Below are 22,033 nucleotides of genomic sequence, written 5' to 3' on the forward strand. Positions count from 1 at the left end.
TTTAACAAGTGAAGTGAAAAGAGTGTGGCCCACAGGGCTTGCATGGTCTGGTCTCCTGACCGTCTCTTTGTTTAGCCTCTCTCTTCTGACACCCTCTCAAAGCTTCATCTAGACTTGCTTCAGTGCCACAGGACTTTTGCATGTGAGGCTTCCTCTGTCCAGAATATTGCCCCTCCTTTCCTCACCTAATTTACACTTATCAGTGCCTTCGGATTTCTGTGAGAAAACCACCTCCTCAGGAGTGTTTTCTCAGGGCTTCTGACCTAGGTCAAACTCCTGTCCTTCAGAAAGTTTAGCTTGGAGCTTAATTACATCAGCTTGGTGTGATTATTTTATTAACTCCAGCTCTATGAGAAAGGGATGGTGTCAGGCTTGCCCCTCATTGTGTCTGAACACCTTGCTTTATGCCTGGCACAGAACAGCCGTTCAAGAACGATTTATTGGAAGCATTAAAGACTAGGGGCTTGGAAAATCTGTACTTTCCAAAAACAATTGTATCTTGAGTCTTTAAACCTAACACACTCCAAACCTTCGTCACTTCCCTTCTATAATAGCAGATTCCTCCAAGGGTCCCTATGCTTGGTTGTTTAAGCTTTGAAACTACCCCGGATCGTTCCTAATTCTTCACCCTCCATATCTGATTAATCTCTTCACCTGTGGATTCTATTTCACTCCTACAGCCATTTGCCTTTTCCAAACTGCCTTCCTCTCTTACCTGGCTACTGCAACAGCTGTTTAGGTTTCCCCAGTGCACTCCTATCCCTAGCCACACCATTTCCACTTGGCTCCCAGAGCCATCAAATGCAGATTTAATTGTGACCATCATCTGCCTGTCAGCACAGTATTATTATTGCTTCAGCATCTGGCTTATCTGAAGAGTGACCAATGGTCCTAGTTTACTGGGACTGAGTGGTTCCTGGGATACCAGCCTTTCAGTGTTCAAACTGGAAAAGTCCCAGGCAAACTGGGACGAGTTGGTCATCATACTCCCCTGCCAGGCTGTAGTTTCCATGAGGGCAGGGATCATTTGAGGCTTGAACACTGCTGGAGCCCCACTGCCTAGCAGAGTAACTCCTAAAATAAAGTTGTTTTTTTTCAGAGCTAGAAAGTGAACGTAAATAACTCACTTTTGTTGGTCAAGCAGCTCACACAGGGCCAAGTGCCCACTAGCTGTCCAAGTACCATTTCTGTAGAAACTGTTTACCTGAATGTTGATGTCCAAACTGCTTTACTGAATCAGCTAAACCTAATATCAAGACCAGGGCTCTAATCTCTCTGAAAGGAAACACCACTCTGGGGCAGGTTGTATGGCTTTTGGCAACTGCATTATGTGTAAATCCCTACTCTAGATTAGATCATTCTTTCTGGCTATACACACTGGCCCCACGGGACCTCTTTAGTATCCCTTCTCACAAACACAGAGGTGGAGTGTGTCGTGGCTGAGAGGGGCTGCTTTGGTGTACTCCACCAAAGGGCAGATTTGCACGCCACCACTTAGTGGTCATGTGACCTTGGGCAAGTCACCTCTCTGAACCTCTCCTTCTCATCTGTAAAAAAATTTAAGCTTGCCCTTCCTAGCTCACAGCGCTGTTGAAGACCAAATAACATGTAGAACACTGCAAATTCTGAAAGGCTATCTAGCTATCTTTACAATCCCAAGTCCTCTCCCAGCCATTCAATGCAGCCGACATCGATTTCTTGTTCCATAAAAACTTTAGAGTGAGGACCAGAGAACTGGGCACAGTGAGGACAGCCTTCAGGTGAACTGAGTGAAGCTGCAGAGATGGGTTTTCCCTGGCAGGGAAGGAATACAATGTTTCCTTTCTAAGCTATTTGGAAGAACCTGTGAAATGCCCCACAGTTGAGACCATTCTTCACTTTTTCTCCACTCCCCCAGTATCAACAGGGTTGACTGGCAGACGAAAAGATCCAGGCCACGTACTGCCTTCACACAAATTGTTCAGAAGGAATCAGGCTATTGAGTCCTTTGCCTAAGAAAATTCTCAAGAACTCCTTTGTCCTTTTAATATCCAGGCACCTAAATAAAATAAAAGGCTCAGTCTATGTTACTGAAGTAAATAAAGATGCCAGATAGACTTCCACCAAATTTGGAAGGCATGCTGGGGATGGTTTGCCTTAAAATTTATATTTTAAGGCACCTATTTCACAGTTTACTGTGAAAATATAAACCATGCACGTGTGAAATTAACTTCAGGGAGCCCTAGGAGATGCTTCGAGGAGTTAGGGCATTGTCTTCAAAGCAGCTGAAAGTGATGGACAAAGCGAATCTTTTGTGGCTTGCCTGTGGGGAGAAAGATGCCCTACTTATTAAAATTCAATGGGCAGAGATAACAAACTGGTTTCAAATACAAGCCCTCAATCCACGACTTGGGTGCATTTCAGGAGAAGAGTCCTTTCTGTCCTGGGCGGCAGTTCAACACCTCCAGCTGAGAGCCTGGGTGGAAGATGCTAGTTAGTTTGTTCTTTATTTTCATTGGAAAGTTACAGAGTTACTTATCAACAAAGTGACTGTCCAGGGCAGCGATAGCGAGTGGTTTCTATGTACAGGCCCATCCCCGGGTCCACACCTCTGGAGGGGCCTCAGCCCCTAAGGCCTCAGTTGGCTCCTTCCCAGGCCTCCAGGAACCAATCACAAAGAGGCAGGGAACAAAAACCAGCCTGTTCTCAGCTCCTGCTTTCATCCCAAAGGGAGGTGGTGGTTGCTGGTGTGGGGCCCAGGCCCAGCCTCAGGGTAGCAGGTGCGGGGGCCTCTCTCCCAGGAGTACCCCTTCCCGCACCCACCTCCCAGGAAGGCCCTCTTGGACATTCCTGGGACTACTCTGACGGGCTCATGGGTTCCCAACTCTGGCCTCCTTTTCTTTCGAGTTGTCATTTTAACACTGAGGCATCATAGCCTCCCGTCGTGGAGAACAAGCATTTGCTCTGTAGCCTTTTCTTTTGTCCCTGTTTTTGTACAAAAGTGACAATATTCTTGATCGGATCTCTCTTTTTTTTTTTCACCCAAGAAACAGAAGTGGCTCAGCAGGTACAGTTCTGCTGGTCGATCTGCTTCCGGCAGGGTTCCATGGTGACGGCGACGCCGACCCCGCTCCGGCCAGATGTCATGCGGGTCACCTCATTCCAGGTGTCTGTGTCTGGGTCGTAACTCTCCACGCTGTCCAAGAATGTGTGACCGTCATAGCCTCCTGCAGGGAGAGCAGAAGGGCCGGTCACGCCCTCCGAGGACAGGGGGAGAAATCAGAGGAGGAAACCACAAGAAGCCTTCCTACCAGGATCTGTGCCTGTCCTGAAACGGTAGGGCTAAGCAGGCTTCTCCACCCAGGCCCCCACCCCCAGGGCCTCACCGAGCACGTAGATTTTTCCCTGGTGCACAGTAATTCCCAGGGCACTTCGCCGATGCTTCATAGGGGCTACGAAAGTCCACGTTTCTGTCTCCACGTCGTAGCGTTCCACACTGTTCAGCTGGTCCTGGCCATCGTAGCCCCCCGCAGCATAGATGCAGTTGTGCAGGACACAGACTCCTAAACCGTACCATGCAGAGAGGGTGACTCCGGGGCCTGGCCTCGGGGGCCCCAGCCACCACCTTCTTGCCGGGGTAGAGGTGGGGAGCCTTCCCCTTCCCCTTCTCCCAAGGGACCCTTCAGAAACAAAACTGGCAGAGAGGAGCTGGGACTCTGTCAGAATCCCATTCTCCTGTGTGTACCACAGGGTTCAAGGTTGAAACAGGAGGCCTAGCCGCGTGTTTCACTCCCAGGGGTGGTAGGGTGTTCTGCTTCGCTCCCCACCCACCTGCCCCACTTCGGATGGTATTCATGGGTGTGATCATTCGCCACTCGTTTCTCTCTGGGTAGTAACACTCGGCTGAGTTGAGGCGGTTCGTCCCGTCGAAGCCACCAACCGCATAGAGCAGACGGTTGAGGACAGCCACTCCCACCCCGATCCTTCGAGTCAGCATTGGGGCCACCAAGTGCCACTCATCCCGCTCCGGCTCATATCTGCAAAGGCATAATAATAATGACAACAGCAACCAGAGCTGGCCTGGAACACTTACCCCCACCCACACTCTGCTAGGTCTTTTTGCACTGGAACTCTTCAATCCTCACAAGAATTCAGTAAGGTGCAAAGTTATCAGTAGGTCCATTTACCAGATGAGGAAACTGAGGTTCACAGCGTCATCTGCTCAAGATCACATGCACATCTCTTGGACCCCAAGGGCTCCATCATACCTCTGCCAGGCCCTGCACTGAGTGTTATGTGTTATCTCAGCAAAGCCCCACCCAGCCTGGTGGGAAAGGCAGTCCTCGTTACTAACCCCTCTTTGCAGATGACAAGATGGAGGCACAGAGAGATGAAGTGGTAGATCCAGGGTTACAAGGAAGTGGCTGAGTTGGGGTCTGATCCAGCCCTCTCAGACACCAGAACCCCAGTTCTAACAACGAGGCTACAGCCTGGCATGGTTCTTCTCGAACTATGATGCTCGAAGATGCAGTGACCAGACGTCCCAGTTGGCCTGGGCACTTCCAGTTTGGGCCTGTGCTCCTGGAATAATTCATAGGGCCCTTTTTTCCCTCGAAAGTGGTCTGCTGAGGGTGATGCATAGCCCATTGTCTTGTTCACAGACCATATATATCAGAAGCCTCTGGGGTGCGTATTTAAAATTCCCACTTCCCAGCCTCACTCCAAACGCACCAATGCCAGATCTCCAGCACCTCCTGTGGTGGGCTGGGGAGTTTGTTTTAACAAGTTCTAGGTGAGAACTATACCTTGGCTCACACTTCTGGAAAAGAAGGCAGAGGACTAGGCTACACAAGAGTCAAAAGCCCCAAATGCTCAGCCTCTAAACAGAGTGTCACCATGCACAGTTGTGCAGACTGTGCACTGCACAAGAGCACCACATCTAAGGGGACACCTTCCACATGAGACGCCTCATGCGTGTTTATTACCACAATTTTTGAACAGATAGCAGGAGGTGTCATGTTTTAACAAAATTAACATATTGCAACAATTTCAAACTGATGGAACTTTTCCCAAATCTGCACAAAGTTGCCATTTGTGTTTGTGATAGCCCTATAAACGGTTCCCAGGCCCAGACGCATCATCCAAGGTCATGACCATAAATCTCCCAGGAGTTTAGCTTCACCCTTGAGGCTTCCACTCCCTGAAGGCAAAGGCACAGGGAAAAGCACTCAACAACAGGCAGGATCCCCCGATCCCAGGGACTTGGGATCCTCAGGGTCAGAATCCTGGTAGCCCACCCCTCCTGACCCTGCCACTCACCTCTCCACACTGTTGTGGTGGATGCAGCCGTGGGAGCCGCCCACGGCATAGATGTGCCCATCAATGACGCCGACCCCGATTCGGTTTCGTGGTACGCTCATGGAAGCGCAGGGCGACCACTGGTTGGTCATGGGGTTGTAGCAGTCCAGGGCGTTGGAGTCAGTGTTGCCGTCTGGTGAGTTGTTCCGGCCACCCACGGCATACAGCAGCCCGCCCACCACACAGCCCGCCAGGCCGCTGCGCGGCACCTGCAGGTCCGCCAGCCGGAGCCAGGTGCCATCACTGGGGTTGTAGGCCTCCAGGTAGCTGAGTGACTGGCGGAAGTAGCCGCCAGCAGTGTAGATAAGCCGGCCCACCTTGGGGGCCCGGCAGGGCATCATCTGCGTGGGCTTGTGCAGGGTGAGCTCCTGGAAGATCTTGGCCAGGTAGTCCTTGCAGCGGGAGTCTGACTGCAGGATCTCGCACTTCTGCAGCTGCATCTGCAGGAAGTGGGGCGTGAGCGAGTGGCAGCGCACAGCCCGCAGCAGCGCCTGCACGTAGAAGCGCCGCTGCTCGCAGTCGTACTTGACCCAGTTGATACAGGCATGGAAGACCTCGGACTCGCAGCGCACATTCAGATCGTCCCGGCTGATGAGGGTCACCAGCTGGCAGTGGGACAGGTTGAAGAACTCCTCTTGCTTGGCCACCTGCAGAAGGCATTCGTGTGACGGACTGACTTATGAGTCCCTCTCCCCGCCAGCCCCTCAACAGTGCTGTGACCTTGGCCAATCTGTTTCCTCTGACAATCTGTTTCCTCATGTGTACAAAGGGAATTTGAATAGTGTGAACCTCACAGTTTGTGGGGATTAAATGAATTAATACTACATGCCAGGTATGTAGTACTTAAGCACTCAGGTTAATGGGAAAAGACACAATGTGTACCATGTACATTTTTGTTATCACTTCATGTTTGAACAATAAGAATGTTACTTTTTTTTTTTAATGATTTTTTTTTTCAAAAGAGCAGACTTGGGGGGAAAGGTATAGCTCAAGTGGTAGGGCATATGCTTGGCACCCATGAGGTCCTGGGTTCAATCCCCAGTACCTCCTCCAAGCGGAAATCAATGAAGAAACCTAATTACCTCCCCCTCGTTAAAAAAAAAAAAAAAAAAAAAGAAGAAGAACAGACTGACCAGAAAGGAAATAGCAATAGAATATTCTAGGGGAAAAAAAGTTCAGGCTCCAAGAAAGCAGCCTGAGTTGCTGGGTTTGGTTCCCCAGTTTCTAACTGTGCAAACTGGAACACTTCATGCCTCGGTTTTCCTCTGTGAAAGGGGATTATATTAGCAGCTCTCACACAGCAGGATGCCTCCTAGAATACCTCTCAGGCACCGATCTGTGTAAATAATTTCAGTCACCCCACATCAACAGGTCCCCGCCTTTCTGGTACCCCCAAACCCATGCAATCCCTTCAAACCAATGTTGTGCAGGCCAGTGGGGGAGCCCTGCTCTTGGCCCACTTTCCTGGAAGTTAATAGGCCCCAGGACTAACGCCAGAGCTCCTTGGGGCATCTGGTCAACCCCAAAGGTGGTGTAGAGGGAAGGAGAGAAACAGAGACCAGGGGAGTGTCCACCCCAGCTGGTTCCAGCCACTGAAGGAAGACTGAAAATTTTCAGGAAGGCACTCCAAAGCATACCTCCTCCTAGGATAGCTGGGAAGATTCAGTGACATAAAGGATGGAAACCACTTAGAACAAGGGCTGGCCCACAGCCAGTGCTCACCAAGCACTTATTTTTTCTGCTCACCATTTCCTCTGCTTAAAAACGAAAATGAAACAAAGAACAGTGTAAGGACAACACTGCGTGGACCAAAGAAAACACGTGTGACGGTCATACTTGCAGCAGGCAGCACGTCATGGGTGTTCAATAAATATTTGCTGCCTAGATGTCAGGCCCTGCTCAGCACATTGCTGTCGTATTCACCACACCCTGGCCCTACCTTTAACCTCAGAGAAACCAGGGAACCCAGAGACCCATGAAGGCCTCTCTTTCCTCAGCTGTTTCCCAGAGTTGCCCCAGACGTGTAGAGTAGGAACTCAGAACCCCCTTTTTCTCCAGTTCTTTGCCTTGACCCTTCACATCTCAAGGGGAGATGGAGATGGCCACCCGTCTGTCCCTGGTTCTTCTAATACTGCTCCCAAGTCCTAACTCCATGTCCCCTCCCCTCGCTCACCTCCCCAAAGTGCATGTAGATGTACTCCCGGGCACGCTGGTGCAGCTCAGCACAGCCAATCTGCTCGGCGAAGTTGGCAATGCCAATGGCGTTGCTGGGGTCCAGCTGCTGCACCAGGAAGTCGCTGCAGGCACGGACGACACTGTCGATCTGGTACATGACGGCGCCATTCATGACGTGGAGCACACACTTCTCACCCATGGAGATGGAGGCTGTGTAGGCAAACTCAATGAGGCGCTCCATGACCTTGGGGTGGATGCCCTCAATGGACACCACCTCCATGCCTTGCTCCCGCAGCCCGTTGGTGAACATGGCCTTGAAGACGGGGCTGGATGAGGCCAGCACCACCTTGTGGGCCATGAACTGGGCAGCTGGTGCATCCTCGTACTTGACTTGCAGCGTGACATCGCATAGCTGCTGGCTGAGTCGCAGTTCGTTCATGATGCCAAAGGCCTGCTTTGTGTGGTCCTCCAGCGTGTAGCTAAAGGTGCGGTTGCCATGCTGGGAGGGCGTCACCTCAGCCTTGCACTCGGTGGAGGCGTACATCACCGTGTCCCCTGCCCCCTCAGGGCGCTGTGAACTCAGGGGCAGGAAATGAGTGTGGGCCCCAGCCCCGCTAGGCCTGGGTTCCGGCTGCATAGGGTTCCAGATGACAAGGGACAACACCACCACTGGCACTCAGAGGCCTGGAGGAGGGAGAGCATAGGGCTGGGGGCAGGGCCTGGGGCCAGGCCTTCTTTTCTAAAATAAAGCAACTCCGAGATCAGTTTTCCCTCCCAAGCCCAGGCAAAGCAGTGTCCATTTGTGCCCACCAGCCACCCCATAGCCTCACCAGCCCAAGGGTCCATCTTAAATCACAGGTCACATGATGTCCCTCCCCTGCTCATAATCACCCACAACTCCCAGTGGCAGAAAGAGTAAAACTGAACTCTTTAATGGCCTGCAAAGTCCTTCACAGTCAGCTCCTGTCCACCTCATACCTTTGTTCATTCTGTTTCAGCTGCCTGGTGGCCCTTCCCTTCTTAGATCATGTCCAGCTCATTCTTCCATTCACCTCACCAACATTTATGGGGCATCTACTGTGTGCCAGGCACAGTTCTGGGCACTGGGGACACAGCAGTGAGCAAGACAGACATACACTCTGTCTCTGGAGTGGACACTGGGGAGGGAAGGGCCATAAGTAAAATAAGCAAGACTTGAGCAGAAATGGGTGTTATGAAGAAAATGACAACAGCATTGTGACAGTGTGACTTGGGGGCAGTTACTTTAAATCAGGTAGTCCAGGCCTCTGTTAGAGCTGAGACAAGAAGGAGGAACATATGAAGGAGGTGTGGGTAGGACTTAGTTTTCCAGGCAGAAGGAACAGTGCAAAGGCTCAGAGGCAGAATGAGACAATCTGGAGAATCAGGGAGGAGTGTAATGAGAGATTACGATTACTGAAGGGAGGGCTTCCATGAAATCTGTGGAGTCTGGAGTGCCAGAGCATAACTTATGTTTTTAAAAATCCTGCAGGGAGAAGGGGGCAAGAGGCTCCCCAGGTTCTTCATCTTACTTTCCCTGGGCTCAGCTCAGAGTCACCTCCTCCCTGTTTTATTTCCATCACAGCACTCATCAGGAATTGAAATGAGCTCCTTTGCTTGCTTGTTGAGGGATGAGCTGTCTCTCTGGCCCTGAGCCCCAGGCTTTAGAGGACAGGTAGCCCTGTGTAGGTCAGGGTTGTGCCCACCCTCTCATGTACCTCCCCCACGTCCTGTCCGGGGCCTGGCACTGCGCTGGGGTCAGCAAGCTGTGGCTGGCTGACTGCCCACTCCACTGTGTCTGCCAGAGCACCCTCCTCCCCGGGCCCTGGGCGCCGCTTGGCCGCCTCTCCCCAGCTGAGGCCCGGGCCTGCCTCTTGGTCTTTGGCCAATCGGTCAACGGTACCCCCTGGGCATTGGGCACTTCCCCCAACGAAGCGGTAAGTGGGGGACTGCGCATGTCCCGCCTGAGCGGCCAAGGCCTGGAGAAGGGAGGAAGTGACCCCGCCGCGGCCTCTCCACTGTCAGCCCCAGGGCGAAGACCAAACCCCCCAACGCCCCGGGGTCCCCGGGCCTCCGTCCAAGCGGCGCTCCCTGGGCCTCTCGCTCGGTTTGCGTCGCTCTCGGGCCACCCCGCGAGTCGCGCCGTCCAACAAAAGGATAGGATTCGAGCCGCGCCCTCCTGGTCCTCCGCGGAGACGCAGGAACCCCGAAGAGACCCGGCCCGAGGCGCCCAGTTCTCCGACCCCCGGGCACCGCCGCAGGGGCGCTCACCGCCCGCAGTGCCCGCAGCCCGGGCCCAGGCCGCCTCACTCACCCCGCCATGGCCGCGCTCGGGCTCCGCCTCCGTCGCCCAGGCCCGGGCGCCTCCATCGCAGCGCGCCGGGGGGAGGCGCGGAACGCGCGCAGGTCACCATGACTAAGCAGAGCCGGGCGCCGGCCGTATCAGAATAAAAGTCCCCGCGGCCGCAGGCCTCCGGCAGCCGGGACGACAGAGGGGCCGCTCCCCACTCCCCCGCCCACGCTCGCAGTCGCCCAGCTGCGCAACCCCTGCGCGGCGACCGCAGCATGGGTCTTTGCGGCGGGGCCAAGCACCGCAGCCCTCGGCGCAGCCAGCCGCGTGGTCAGAGGCGCGGAGAGTAAGCGCCCTAGGTTCGAGGCCCTGCGCTCCCCCGCTCCAGGGATCAGTGGACACCCCTCTCCGCCGCTGCCGCCGCCGCCGTGCTCACCTGGGTCCCCGCGTAGCCTCCGCTGCTCTCGCCACGGGTTGGGGATGCCCGGGGCGCGGCGGCGGCTCAGGGCACGGTGGTGCCACCCGCGCGCCGAGCTTCCCGGAAGCCCGAGGGGCCACGGCCCGGCCGGAGGCGTCTCCCGCCTAACTTTCGTTGTCGCGGACCTGCGGGCCTTTCCCCCGTCGGGGAACCTCGGCCCTGGGGTGGCGCGGCCTGTGGGGTCGAGGCCGTCGGGTGGGGGGCAGCTTCGGGACGCCCGGGAAGGAGGCGGGGAGAGGGCGGAGAGGGCGCGGCGGGGAAGGAGCCGCGATTCCCCGCCCTTCCCGCAGGTGCCCGGAGCCCATGGGCGAGGACCGAGGCGTCGGGCGAGGGCGCACGGCCAAGTCGACCCGGCCCGTTCCCCCTTAGCAGTCCCTTCGGTCTGCAGGGTTTCGTCGTCTCAGCGCGAGCCTGCTCTCCACGAGCTGCTCTTTTCCCTTTAACTCCAAACAGCGCAGGCCTCACAATAAGGCGGGCGCAGGATCCAGCTAGAATTGTCTACCTACTTGGAGTTTCGTTGTCTTCATTTTTTTAGTTATCTCCCATCTGGAAGGCGGGTGGAGCTCGCGGGATTCGAACTCTGGCTCTGCCACTCTAGCTCTGTACCAGTGGGCCGGTAACTTAACCTCTCCAGGCTTCGGTTTTCTCCCTGTAAAATGTTAATAATAAAGGCACCTACCTGCTAGGTTACGGAAAGGACTAAATGTAAATGCTAGCGCCTAATAAATATGAAGGATGATTATTTTTCATGGTAAGTGATATTTATTTGCCATTTATGCTGTTTGTGTTATAAAGTTAAAGTTAACTTTTAAATAAATATATTTAAGGGTGTTTTGTGGGGTTTTTTTGAGAGTCCATTTATATGAAAACTAAGTGAATAGAAGGAAACGTTTCTTAGATGTTGGTCAAAGAAAAGACTCCGCCCGCCTCCGAGGTAAACTTGGAAGATTTAAGAGTCCTTGCTCAGGGCCTGGGATTAATTCCGCGCGCGAGGCTGGATGGAGGGTTCCTCGCCCCTACGCCCATTCCTGTTGCGTGAAACTGTGGTTCTGGATCTCTCCAGAGGGGGCGCCATAGCATAGCCGTCTAATACCGTACACGGAGTGGCCAGGGCTGTGGGGAAACGCTCACCCTCCTCGACCCGCCGAAGGAAACCTCCCATATCTCTCAAAATAGTATCTACAAGCCCTGTGACCCAGCGGTGCCACGTGTAGAAATTTATCCAAGTTTTACACTTGCAAACCTGCAGGAGGATGTGTGTACATCAGATGTTTATTGCAACACTGTGTAAATGCAAAGTGTTGGACTCTACACACTTGTCCCTCCCTAGGGCCCTGGTGTAATAAGTGATGATATGTCTATGCTGTGAAATACCATGCAGCCAGTGAAACGAAGCAAAGACAGTTGCTGTATGAATGTTTACCTCGATTTTTCTTAACATGAAAAAAAAAAAAGATGTGTTATGGACTGAATGGTGACACCATCACCCCCCACCGCACCCACATCATATATTGAAGCCCTAACCCCCAGTTTGATGGTATTTGGAGATGGGGATTTGGGGAGGTAATTAGGTTTAGATGAGGTCATGAAGGTGGGGCCTTCATAATGGCATTAGTGCCCTTATAAGAAGAGACACCAGAGACCCAGAGCTGATTAACACAGTAGAGAATCTAAATGTGCAACAATTTCCAAGATACACTATTAAGTTAACAAAGCAAGGTGGAGAGCAATGCTCAAGTTGTGTAAAAAGAGAGGAAATGTATTTACATTTTAGCTCAGGTATTCACAGGATAGCTCTGGAAGTTTCTGAACAGTGTATGCATCCAGGAAGGGAAACCGGTGCTTTTTGAATTTTGTAAAATGTGAGCAAGTGAAATCTATCATCACACCATCAAACAACTGAACAGTGGGGTGGGATATCTCAGGTTGCCCTGGAAGATTACCGGAGCCTGGTGTAGGGGAGCCAGGCCAGGTGGGAAATTGGGCCCAGTTCTGGAAGTGGCCTGGGATATAACTCCAAGCTTGGGTGTGTTTGTGTTCCAGGAAATTCGTTGGTTTCCTGTGCATGAGGTCTGCAGGGACGGCCCACGGAGACTCAGTCCCCTAGGCTGGGTCAGAGCCTCCCCCAAAACACCACCTGGCTCACGACTGCCTGCAGTTCCGCTGTCTCCCGGCAGGTGGCCCGCTGCAGTCTGAGACCGGGACCCCCGGTCCTTTCCCCACTTTCGCCCCGCCCCTCTCCCGCCGGCCCCTCCGCAAGGGTTAGGAATGCGCCAGAGGACAGCTGGGGCTGTGGCCAGCGCGCCTGGAGGCTTTTATGGGCACAAACGTGGCCCTGGTACCGCCCCCGGCCAAGAATGCAGACCCTTGAAGGAGGGATTGTCAGCCTGGCCTTGACAGACCCCCCGCCCCCCAGGAGAAGCAGGACATTAGGCCTGTACCTCCTTGGGCCTCACAGCCTGACAGCCTAGGCTAGTATCCTGCCTTAGCGGACATTGTGACAAGGTACTCAGTTCTTGGAGTTTCCTCACCTGTCAAATGGAGGTGAGGAAACCTACTTTGCAAGGTTGCAGTCCGGGTGAGAAAAAGGTGTGTCCTGCGCCTAGCACTGTGGGGGTAACTAACCAGGCACAATAAGTCCATGTGGTCTGAGTCCTTATCATCGCTTCCTTAGGCCAGTGCAGTCACCGTCATCTTATTCTCCTAGGTTTGCCCCCAACAAAACCAGAGGCACCTGGAAACATCTAAACCAGATTAAGTCCCTCCTCTGCCTAAAACCCTCCATGAATCCCGCCTTACTCAGAGCAAAAGCAAAGTCCTCTCCTGGGCCCACAGGGCCCTGCACCACCTGCCCCATTATTTCCCTGCCTTTGTTTCCTTCCACTCTCCCTCTCCATCGCTGCTCCAGCCACACTGAAATCCTTGCTTTTCAGAGAATACACAGGCTTATTCTAGCCTCAGGGCCTTTGCACCTGCTGTTCCCTCCACCCTGAAATGCTCTTCTTTCAGAATTTCCCAGGACAGTGACCGTCTCAGCTCACATCACACGTCACCACCTCGGCAGAGAGGCATCACCTGACCACCATCACATCACTGTATTGTCATTGGAATTATCTCCATACCTCTTTACTCCGTTATTGTCCATGTCTGCCACCAGAACATCAATTCCACAAGGGCAGGAATTTTTGTCTATTTTGTCCATTCCTGCGGGGTTTAGCGTCAAGAAAATACATTTTTCTGCGTCTTTTCTACCTTCACCACCTTCGGCTGCTTTTCCTACAAATTCATTTATTTAAAAAGAAAGTCTGCAAAAGAACTCTTAGGGAAGGCAATAGCAGGCCAAAAGGCATCAGTCTGCGGCGGGCGGGGGTACAAGAGTCCCGGCTGCTATGGGAGCGCCAGGGCTGCCAGTGGAGCCGCTGGTGTCCAGCCCATCCTGCTGGGGGGACGAGCGTTCGGAGTGGCTGGAGCTGCCGCCCAGGCCAGGAGGCAGCCAGCGGTGCAGGCCGCCCGAAGCCTCAGGGCCGCTCCCCGACCGCTGAGAGGCACCCGAGACTGAGCCTCGGCCGCAGGGGAGGCAGCTGCAACAGATGAGGTTCAGGAGCGCCTGACGCAGGTCGCGGTTGGTGAACGTGTAGATGATGGGGTTCAGAAGCGAGTTCGCCATGGCCAGGCCCAGGAAGGGGTCCGCCTGCAGGAGCACGGGGCAGGCCCGCGCCGGGCACGCCACATCCAGCAAGAGTAGCAGGAAGAGGGGGCCCCAACACGCCACGAAGGCCAGGAGCACCACGCTGAGCGTGCGCAACAGCGCCAAGGAGCGCGGTGTGCGGCGTGCGGGGGTCGAGGCGCCCTCGCCAGCCCCGGGACGCGCGCGTAGGCGCGGCGCTTTAGAGCGGACTAGGCAGTAGATGCGTCCGTAGAGTGCACAGATGGCAGCCAGGATGCCAACGAAGGCGAGTACGCAGAAGAGGACGTAGGCCTTGGCGTAGAGCGGCAGGACAGTGGAGCAGGCGTCCAGACGGCCCAGACAATTCCAGCCGAGAGCAGGCAGTAGCCCGAGGAGCAGCGACACGCCCCAGGCGGCGGCCGCCAGCGCCAGCGTGCGCCCTCGACGCGTGGCGGGCGCGGGTCCCCGGCGCTCCATGGTGAGGAGGCGCTCGAGCGCGATGGCCAGGAGACTCAGCACCGATGCGGCCAGCGCCACGAAGACGCCGCCCTCTCGCGCGAACCAGAGCGCGGGCGACAGGCGCAGCGTGAGCGGTCCCGATAGCAGGATGTTGGCCGCATAGGCGGCGCCCGCCAGCAGGTCAGACAGCGTGAGGCTGCCCAGGAGTAGGAACATAGGCGCGTGGAATCGCGGGTGGCGTCCGAGCACAACCAGCACGGCCAAGTTCTCGAGCACGATGAACGCGCACACGGCCAGGCACACGACAGCGTCGGCGCGCAGCCCAGCGCCAGGCTGGTAGCGCGCACCGCGGAGCTTGCCAGTGTAGTTGTAATGCAAGACGATGACCTCGCTCACCGGTGCTGGCCGGAGCAGCCCCGGCTCCATGGGCCGCCAGCCCCAAAGCTGAGGAGAGATTGGGGGCAATGTCAGGCCTGGCGCGCGCCATCCCCGCGGCTGCGGAGGCGGACACCCGCGGGGCCTCACCTGGGAAGGGGATCCTAACCCTCTACTCCCCACCCAACACGCACGCCCTGACCCGTAGGGAATTCGGGGTGGAAGGGGATGTCCATGGAGACAGACCGATACAAAGACACACAAATAATACCACGAGGGGACAAGATAACACACAGTCCCATAGGGAAAGGGACACCAATAATTCACACATAAGCAGGGATATCCAGAGACACATTAATCACAGCCAGAAACAGCCACACACAGAAATGTACACACAAAGACAGCGACAAACGGACAAGGACATGGACACACATAGTCACAAACTAGAGCAAAATGCTCAGTTACACCCCATTATGGAAATAAGAAAATACATTTACACGTGGACAGAGTGCCACAGGCAGAGATATACAAATTCCACCACGCACAAACGGGACCTAGTGCCTAGTTTCACAGGCCAGAATTTCACAGCCTCCACCCACACCCAGCCTGGGACCCAGAGTCCCACAATCTGCAGGCCTCACTGCACCCAGGGCGTTTTCCTGTGAAACCCCCTTCAACCACCGCAAAACCCCCAGTGAGAAAGCTGAACCCATCCAGCCATTTTGCAGAGGCAGAGCCTGAGGGCAGCAGACAGGATCCACAGACTGTCTGTCTCAGAGACAGACTCTTGCGGGTCAGACATGTCTTTAAAGTATAATAATACCTCCCACCTACGAATGTGCCCTTTAATCCCCTCCACAATTCCCCCCTTGGCCCCAATTTACAGGCTAGGAAGCTGAGGCTCAGAAGAAGTACCTCACATAGCAGCAGGCACAAAGGTTTTCATGCTCCCACACAAGCACATCCACACAGAAACAGTTACACAGTTGCTGGAGTCCCAGTTAACAGATGAGAAAACCGAGGCCTGGGGAGGGGAACGGACTTATTTGGACATGGCAGAAACAAATGCATCCCAGATGGCGTCAGCTGCACACTGGGAGCCAGGCGCAAATACAGATCCACAGGGAGTCACAGACTCAGCCATGCTGGGGAGAGGGGGCATCAGATACACCCAGATACATGTTACACGCGCTCCTTCTCGGTTGGGGACACTGCGCAGAGGCTCACAGCCTGTGCACCGGCCGCCTCGCCGTGGCTTGCCTGGAGGCAGGAGTGAGGTAGCGAAACTTGCAGTGGCGTGGTTGGGAGAGGGCGAGGCCGGGGGATTCCGGGTGTCCCCCACCCCCATCCCAGGTCCCGCATCGAGTTCCGGAGTCGCCGGTTTTCCCCTCCTGAGAGGCCTTCGGTAAAGGCCCGGGAAACCCAAGCAAGGGGACAAGGGTAGTGGCTAGGGCAACCCCTCCGGGCCAGGCCAAGCCCCGCGCCCGAAAGGTCCCAGTGCTGTACACTCACCTCTGCGCCCAGGTGGTGCTCCCTCAGCAGTCGCGCTGACCGGAGCGGAGTGATCGGCTGCTGTTCGGGGGGCGGGGCTGGAGCTAACAGGCTGGGGTGCGGACCCGCAACGCCGGCCCTGGCGGTCGCAAGCAGTTGCCCCCTCCCCTTAGGGCCTGGGCACCCAGCCCGTGTCTGCCAGCCTGTGCCACCCACAGCGGTACCGGAGCGCGCCCCGGCGGCGACTGGCACCGGCGAGCCCTGGACTCCCCCCTCCAGGCTGGCCTCCCAGGGACGCTCCGTCTCGGTAGGAGGACCCAAAGACACGAGAAGGGGAGGGTTCTTCTGCTGGGGCAGCCACAACCTGAGCCACTTCCCCCCATCTCCTCGAGTAGAGGAGTCCGGTCTGTCCTCCTGCCCTGGGCACTGGTGCTTCCCCATTTTCAGCCTACCTTCCAACTGAACGTCCTGGGCTGCACCCCCTGGACGCCCCGTCGGTGGATGGACTCCAGCACCCCGGATTAGGAGGGGGTCTTCGGCAAGCCTCAATCCCCTACCCCTAGCAGATTGGTCCTGGCGGCTTCCGGGCGCAGGTCCCACCCCATTTCCCCGCTCCCAACCCTCTTTCGGGGCTAGTAGGGGAGGGGCAGGCGCAGGCAAGATTCTGGTGGGAACCTTCCCCTCCCCAGATAAGAAGAATCCTGCTCGTAAGTCCTCCTTGTTCTCCCGCTTCCCCCACCTCATCTCTCTTACCCTTATCGCTCCCAACAATGTCATTTACTCTTTTATCATGTTTCTGGACTGTGTCCCCCACCAGACTGTCAGCCCCATGGGAGCAGGGATTTGCGTCTGTTGTGGGCACTGCCAGGACACAGCTGGTGCCCAATAAGTAGCCGCTAAGTGAGTGAATGAATGAATGAATGAATAGCTCCATCATTTTCTGTGTGCATCTCTCCTCTGGTTTCTCGGGGTCTCTCCATCTCTGTTTCTCCCGGTCTCTGAGTGTATGCCTCTCTCAGTCGCTCTTTGTCTTTCTCTGTCTATTCTCTCTCCCACGCCTCTCCCAGGCCTGTACTCCTCCTACGGGCCAGTCCCAGCTGGTCCCGCACCCTGTGCCCCTAGTTCCCAGGAGCTTCCAGGCTGGGAACCTCCTCAGACTGCTTGCCACAGCCAGGAAGTGGGGCTGGGCCTGGCTGCTGCATCCTTCACCAGGACTGTGCCCTCTGCACCAGCCGCCAGTCTCAGGCTCTGCAGGCCACAGGGCAAGTGAGGGCGTCCCAGGATGAGCCGGAGGCTGGGGATGGGGTTGCATGGAGGGGTGCCCCTGGGAGAGGGACTGTGTGGGGCACCCTGGCTGGGTCGCATTCTCATGTAGCGATTTGGGGATTCCTGTGGCTCCAGACAGAACTGCTCCTGTCTATTTGACGGCTTACACGCAGAAACAGCACAGTCAGTGGGGTCAGCATAGGCCAGGTGGGGGGCTCATTAAGGGTTAGGTGCTGGGGCTCGGGGCTCGACCCCTTCACCCACCAAGCCCACTGGGATGAGCCCTGAAGATTTCCCGAAGGTGGCAGAGCCATGACTGGCACATAGCGTGCGTTGGATAAATGACCTCCTTTTGCAAAGGGGAAGCCGCACCCCACAGTGGGAAAGTGGCTGCTTCACACCTCCCAGGCAGCAGTCTCACCTCCCACGGGCCCTACAAGGCTGAGGGTGACTCTTCCGGCCATGGGTCCCAGCACCCTCAACTCATGCCACCGCATGCACCAGATATCCCAAGATCATGTCCCTCTCCTGCTCCAGAACCTCCATGGCTCTATATGTGGCCCAAATTCTAACCAGAAGGTCCACAAGGCCCTGCACAGTCTCTCCTTCTTATTTCTCTGCTCTCCCTCTGCTTTGCTCCCTTCTAGCCCCACTGGCCTCTCCCCAGTTCCTCACATACTTCAAGACCTTGGCACTTGGGAATCAGCCTGCCTAGAACACCCTTCCATCAGCCCTTGCCAGTTGGTCACCTCTGCCGAGAGGTCTTCCATGATGTGTCCCCCATCCTTGCCAGTCTCACATGGCAGCATCTGAAATTACCTTGATAATTTATTCATCTGGCTTATTGTGTGTCTCTGTCCTGGACTCCCAGCTTCAGGAAGGCAAGGACCTTGTCTATCTGTCTGTCTGTACAGTCATTGAGTAAATAAATGTTAAGGGCTTGGAGTCTGGAGTCAGTCTTTTGTAATCATGGATTCTGGCAACTGACACCCTGCCCTGGGCCTTGGTGCCCCCATTTATAAACTGGATAATGACAGTTCCCACTCTGAGGGATGTTGTTGAGGAGGAATGAATGGGACAGAGCTGGAACACAGAGATGAGAGGTCAATACGTGTTTGCTCAGGTGCTGTTGGTCACCGCTGTATCCCTGAGGAGGAATTAGGAGAGGGTGCAGCTCAGGCCCCATGAGCCCCTGCCCTCCCGCCCCCACCCCTCCCAGCCAAGCCCGGTCTCTTTCCAGGGGAAGGGCACTCCTGGCCTCCATGCTCCTGCCACAGCCTGTCTGCCTGATGCATGCCTGGGCCGGCACACCTGCCTGGCAGGTTCTGCTGCCAGAACCCTCACCCACAGGGGCCGCCCCACCCAACCTGCACCCACTCTCACTGAGCCATGTCCTTGCCTCTGAAATTGCAAAATGTCTCCCTCAGACCCCCACCAATCCAGAGAACCAGAAGAGTGCAGCAGGACTTCCCATTCTCTGCTGTCTGTCTCCCTCAGACCAGTCCTGAGGCATGAATAAGACTGCTGGGAGGTGCAAACTGATGACTTTCCCATGGCCAGAGACCAGAGCAGTCATGGTTTGGAGGGTCTCAAACTGGAAGTCCCAGGGCCAACTCTGGCTCACAGCCACAGGGTTTGTTTGCTTGGCTCAGAGGTTTCTCATTCAAACATCAGTCTGAACTCTACAGACACTCTGTACTCCAGTCGGTACATTTGTTTCTCACAGGGGTACAGGTTAATTCTGCTATGTACTAGCATTGAACAAGTAAGTACGTATGTTGTAGATACTGACAGCCAGTTTCTATGCTGTCAGAGAAGGAAGTTACAAATAAGGAATTTTGTGCTGGAATGGGGTTATCACTAGGGAATGTTTATTTTAATAGATAAGAAAATAAATAGAGATATGAGGGTACACACACATATTTCCTAGCTCTGTCTGCTCTAACACCCCAGTACCCAGAGAACACTCAGCACCCAGATCTTGGTTTCTAAATACCATTTTCCAGTACAAGAAGCCAGGGTTCCTTGGAGAAATGGCTGCTTCTAGGGCTGGGACAGAGAAAAACGCACAATGATCCTGGAGCATCTTCCAGCACCAGGAAGGGCAAAAAAACCCCAAAATAACGGCAAAAGGACACAGGAGCCAGCCCGAAAGAACTCCCACTGGCCAAAGCTGGAACAATTTGAACAAGATAAATAGCAGTAGCATTGGCATTATAGCCAAAAGAATAAAATAAAGGTCCACAAGTCCATACTGATTTAAATGCATAATTAAATCAATTTTAAAATGAGGGAGAAGGAACAAACCTTCACAGAAGAATTCCAATTAACAAAAGTGAAACAATGATGAAAAGAGAAGGTCACCATTAGAATACCACTATGACAACTGGTGCAGGTAGAATCCACTGATTGATGAGAAAATTACTGGGCAAAACTTTAAGCCTCAAAGTTTCTCCCTCTGAATATTTTTTTTCTCCTGGGTTTAGGTAATTAGGTTTGTTTATTTATTTATTTATTTATTTATTTATTTATTTATTTATTTATTTATTTAATGGAGGTACTGAGGATCAAACCCAGGACCTCCTGCATGCTAGGCACACACTCTACCACTGAGCTATACACTCCCCTGCTGAGTGTTTAGTAATCACCTTGGTGGTCTTAATCTTTGTCCAAAGTTTATTGGTAACTCTTCTCCCTCAGTGGGGAAGCTAAGTTCCCCTCCCCTTGAAGTGGCGCTGGACTTGGTACCTTACTTCTAAAGAATAGAGTATGGTCCACTCAAAACCCTGAACATGGACGTTACTAGCAACTTTGTTCAAAATTGCCAAAACTTGGAAGCAACCAAGGTGTCCTTCCGCAGGTGAATGGATAAATAAACTGTGGTACGTTCAGACAATTGAATATTAGTCAGCTCTAAAAATCCATGAAAGACATAGAGAAAACTTAAATGCATGTGACTAAGTGGAAGAAGCCAATGTGAAAAGGCTACATGATGTAGAGTTTCAACCATGTGACATTCTGGAAAAGGCAAAACTATGGGGCTAGTAAAAAGATCAATGGTTGACAGGGGATAGGGGGTAGGGAGGATAAATAGACAGAGTACAGGGAATATTTAGGGCAATGAAACTATTATGCACAATACAGTAGTGATGGATACATGGCATCTTCCATTTGCCAAATCCATAGACTACACCACCATGAACCCTAAAGTGAAAAACTATGGACTTCAAGTGATAGTGATGTGTTCATGTAGGTTCATCAGTGTACCAAGTATACCCCTGTGGTAGGGGGCGGCCGTAGTGGGAGAGGTTGGGGGAAGGCATCAGGACTTCTTTTTGCTGGGGGGAACTAAATTTATTTATTTATTTATTTTAATTGAAGTATAGTCAGTTACAATGTGTCAATTTCTGGTGTATAACATTATGTCCCACTCATGCATATATATACATATATTTGTTTTCACATTCTTTTTCATTAAAGGTTATTACAAGATATTGAGTACAGTTCTCTGTGCTATATAGATTCATTTACTTATTATTATTATTATCTTAATGGAGGTGCTGGGGATTGAACTCAGGACTTCCTGCATGCTAAGCACACACTCTACCACTGTGAAGGAAAAGCTGGGCTGGTCTAACAAGATAACTCGCAGGTCTAGGGATGTGAAGGAGAGGCTGGGCTGGGCTAACAAGATAACTCACAATTCTAAGTATTGGAATACTGATCTGAGTTCTGCTGGACTAACTTGTAAATCTAAGTTAATTAGTGTTGGTTTGCTGTTTATGTTTTTTTGCTAGCCAGCTGGATTTTCAAAGATACATATCTGGCTTTGGAATGTTGGTTTGCTGCCTCCCCGCCTCCACTTATGTGATGATAATGCTGCTAAAGCTGTTCCATGCCTATTGGCCGAATACCCCAAGCTTGTACTTTACCCTATAAAACCTCATGCGCACGTCTTGGAGGTGCTCAGAGCTTTGGAGCAGAAGCCCCTCTGAGCCCGACGGCGTAATACATCTGAGTACTCCAACCCTCCGAGTGGTGCTTGTTTCTTGACTGGCCTGTCATTTCTGTAACACCGCTAAGCTGTATCCTCACCCAGAATTTTGTTTCTTTTTAAGGTTGAATAGTGTTCTATTGTATTAGTATACTTATTAAAGATTCTAAAAGGCTCTGGGAAAAGGCTCTGAATTGGGAGGTGGAGGGGAGGAGAAGGCAACTGGTGGTGGGTCAGAAACTGGACAGAGCCCTGCTCTTCTCACCTGCTCACCCCAGGCCTGGCGAACTGCCAGGGGAAAATCTGACCTCATTCTCCAGCACACATGTCCTGAGTTATAGCTTGGGTTAAACCCAGGCCAAGGGCTCCTAAAGCTGTAGACATGTGTAGAGGGCCAAGTCCTCAGGAGACAGAGGAGGCAAGCCCTGATCTTTTCCACAAGAAGCCCTGTTGGTGCCCCTCCCTGCACCCTTCACTTCCAAG

General features: G+C 53.6%; 2 protein-coding genes across 6 annotated transcripts; both read right to left on the reverse strand.

The window, feature by feature from the left end:
- Positions 1–2,460: 2,460 nt before the first annotated feature.
- On the reverse strand, positions 2,461–10,930 carry KEAP1 (kelch like ECH associated protein 1). 3 transcript variants are annotated; one of them, XM_072947678.1, is made up of 6 exons: positions 10,805–10,930; positions 7,511–8,196; positions 5,299–5,984; positions 3,811–4,016; positions 3,366–3,542; positions 2,461–3,206 (listed from the first exon to the last, which is right to left on the reverse strand). In XM_072947678.1, exons 2-6 carry the CDS (start codon positions 8,147–8,149, stop codon positions 3,040–3,042), a joined length of 1,875 nt encoding a protein of 624 aa, XP_072803779.1. In that variant the 5' UTR covers positions 8,150–8,196; positions 10,805–10,930; the 3' UTR covers positions 2,461–3,039. The 3 variants fall into 3 exon arrangements, with proteins under 3 accessions (XP_072803779.1, XP_072803778.1, XP_072803777.1); XM_072947677.1 differs by lacking the exon at positions 10,805–10,930 and adding an exon at positions 10,257–10,646; XM_072947676.1 differs by lacking the exon at positions 10,805–10,930 and adding an exon at positions 9,845–10,238.
- A 2,717-nt stretch (positions 10,931–13,647) lies between these two features.
- On the reverse strand, positions 13,648–17,471 carry S1PR5 (sphingosine-1-phosphate receptor 5). 3 transcript variants are annotated; one of them, XM_072947674.1, is made up of 2 exons: positions 16,743–17,471; positions 13,648–14,868 (listed from the first exon to the last, which is right to left on the reverse strand). In XM_072947674.1, exon 2 carries the CDS (start codon positions 14,848–14,850, stop codon positions 13,648–13,650), a length of 1,203 nt encoding a protein of 400 aa, XP_072803775.1. In that variant the 5' UTR covers positions 14,851–14,868; positions 16,743–17,471. The 3 variants fall into 3 exon arrangements, with proteins under 3 accessions (XP_072803775.1, XP_006220423.3, XP_072803776.1); XM_006220361.4 differs by having other exon boundaries at positions 16,312–17,466; XM_072947675.1 differs by lacking the exon at positions 16,743–17,471 and adding an exon at positions 15,715–16,230.
- Positions 17,472–22,033: the final 4,562 nt, after the last annotated feature.

This window comes from Vicugna pacos, chromosome 22 (assembly GCF_048564905.1).
Source record: "Vicugna pacos chromosome 22, VicPac4, whole genome shotgun sequence".
Lineage (NCBI taxonomy): Eukaryota > Metazoa > Chordata > Mammalia > Artiodactyla > Camelidae > Vicugna > Vicugna pacos.

What these genes read in the sequence shown, in the direction of transcription:
- KEAP1 (XM_072947678.1), bottom strand. Translation starts at nt 8,149, where the DNA reads ATGCAGCCGGAACCCAGGCCTAGCGGGGCTGGGGCCCACACTCATTTC. An exon ending in TACCATCCGAAGTGGGGCAG is followed by an intron (nt 3,543 to 3,810) that starts GTGGGTGGGGAG and finishes GGTACGGTTTAG; the next exon opens with GAGTCTGTGTCCTGCACAAC. An exon ending in GGGAAAAATCTACGTGCTCG is followed by an intron (nt 3,207 to 3,365) that starts GTGAGGCCCTGG and finishes CTCTCCCTGCAG; the next exon opens with GAGGCTATGACGGTCACACA.
- S1PR5 (XM_006220361.4), bottom strand. Translation starts at nt 17,067, where the DNA reads ATGACATTGTTGGGAGCGATAAGGGTAAGAGAGATGAGGTGGGGGAAG. An exon ending in AGCACCACCTGGGCGCAGAG is followed by an intron (nt 14,869 to 16,311) that starts GTGAGTGTACAG and finishes ATCTCTCCTCAG; the next exon opens with CTTTGGGGCTGGCGGCCCAT.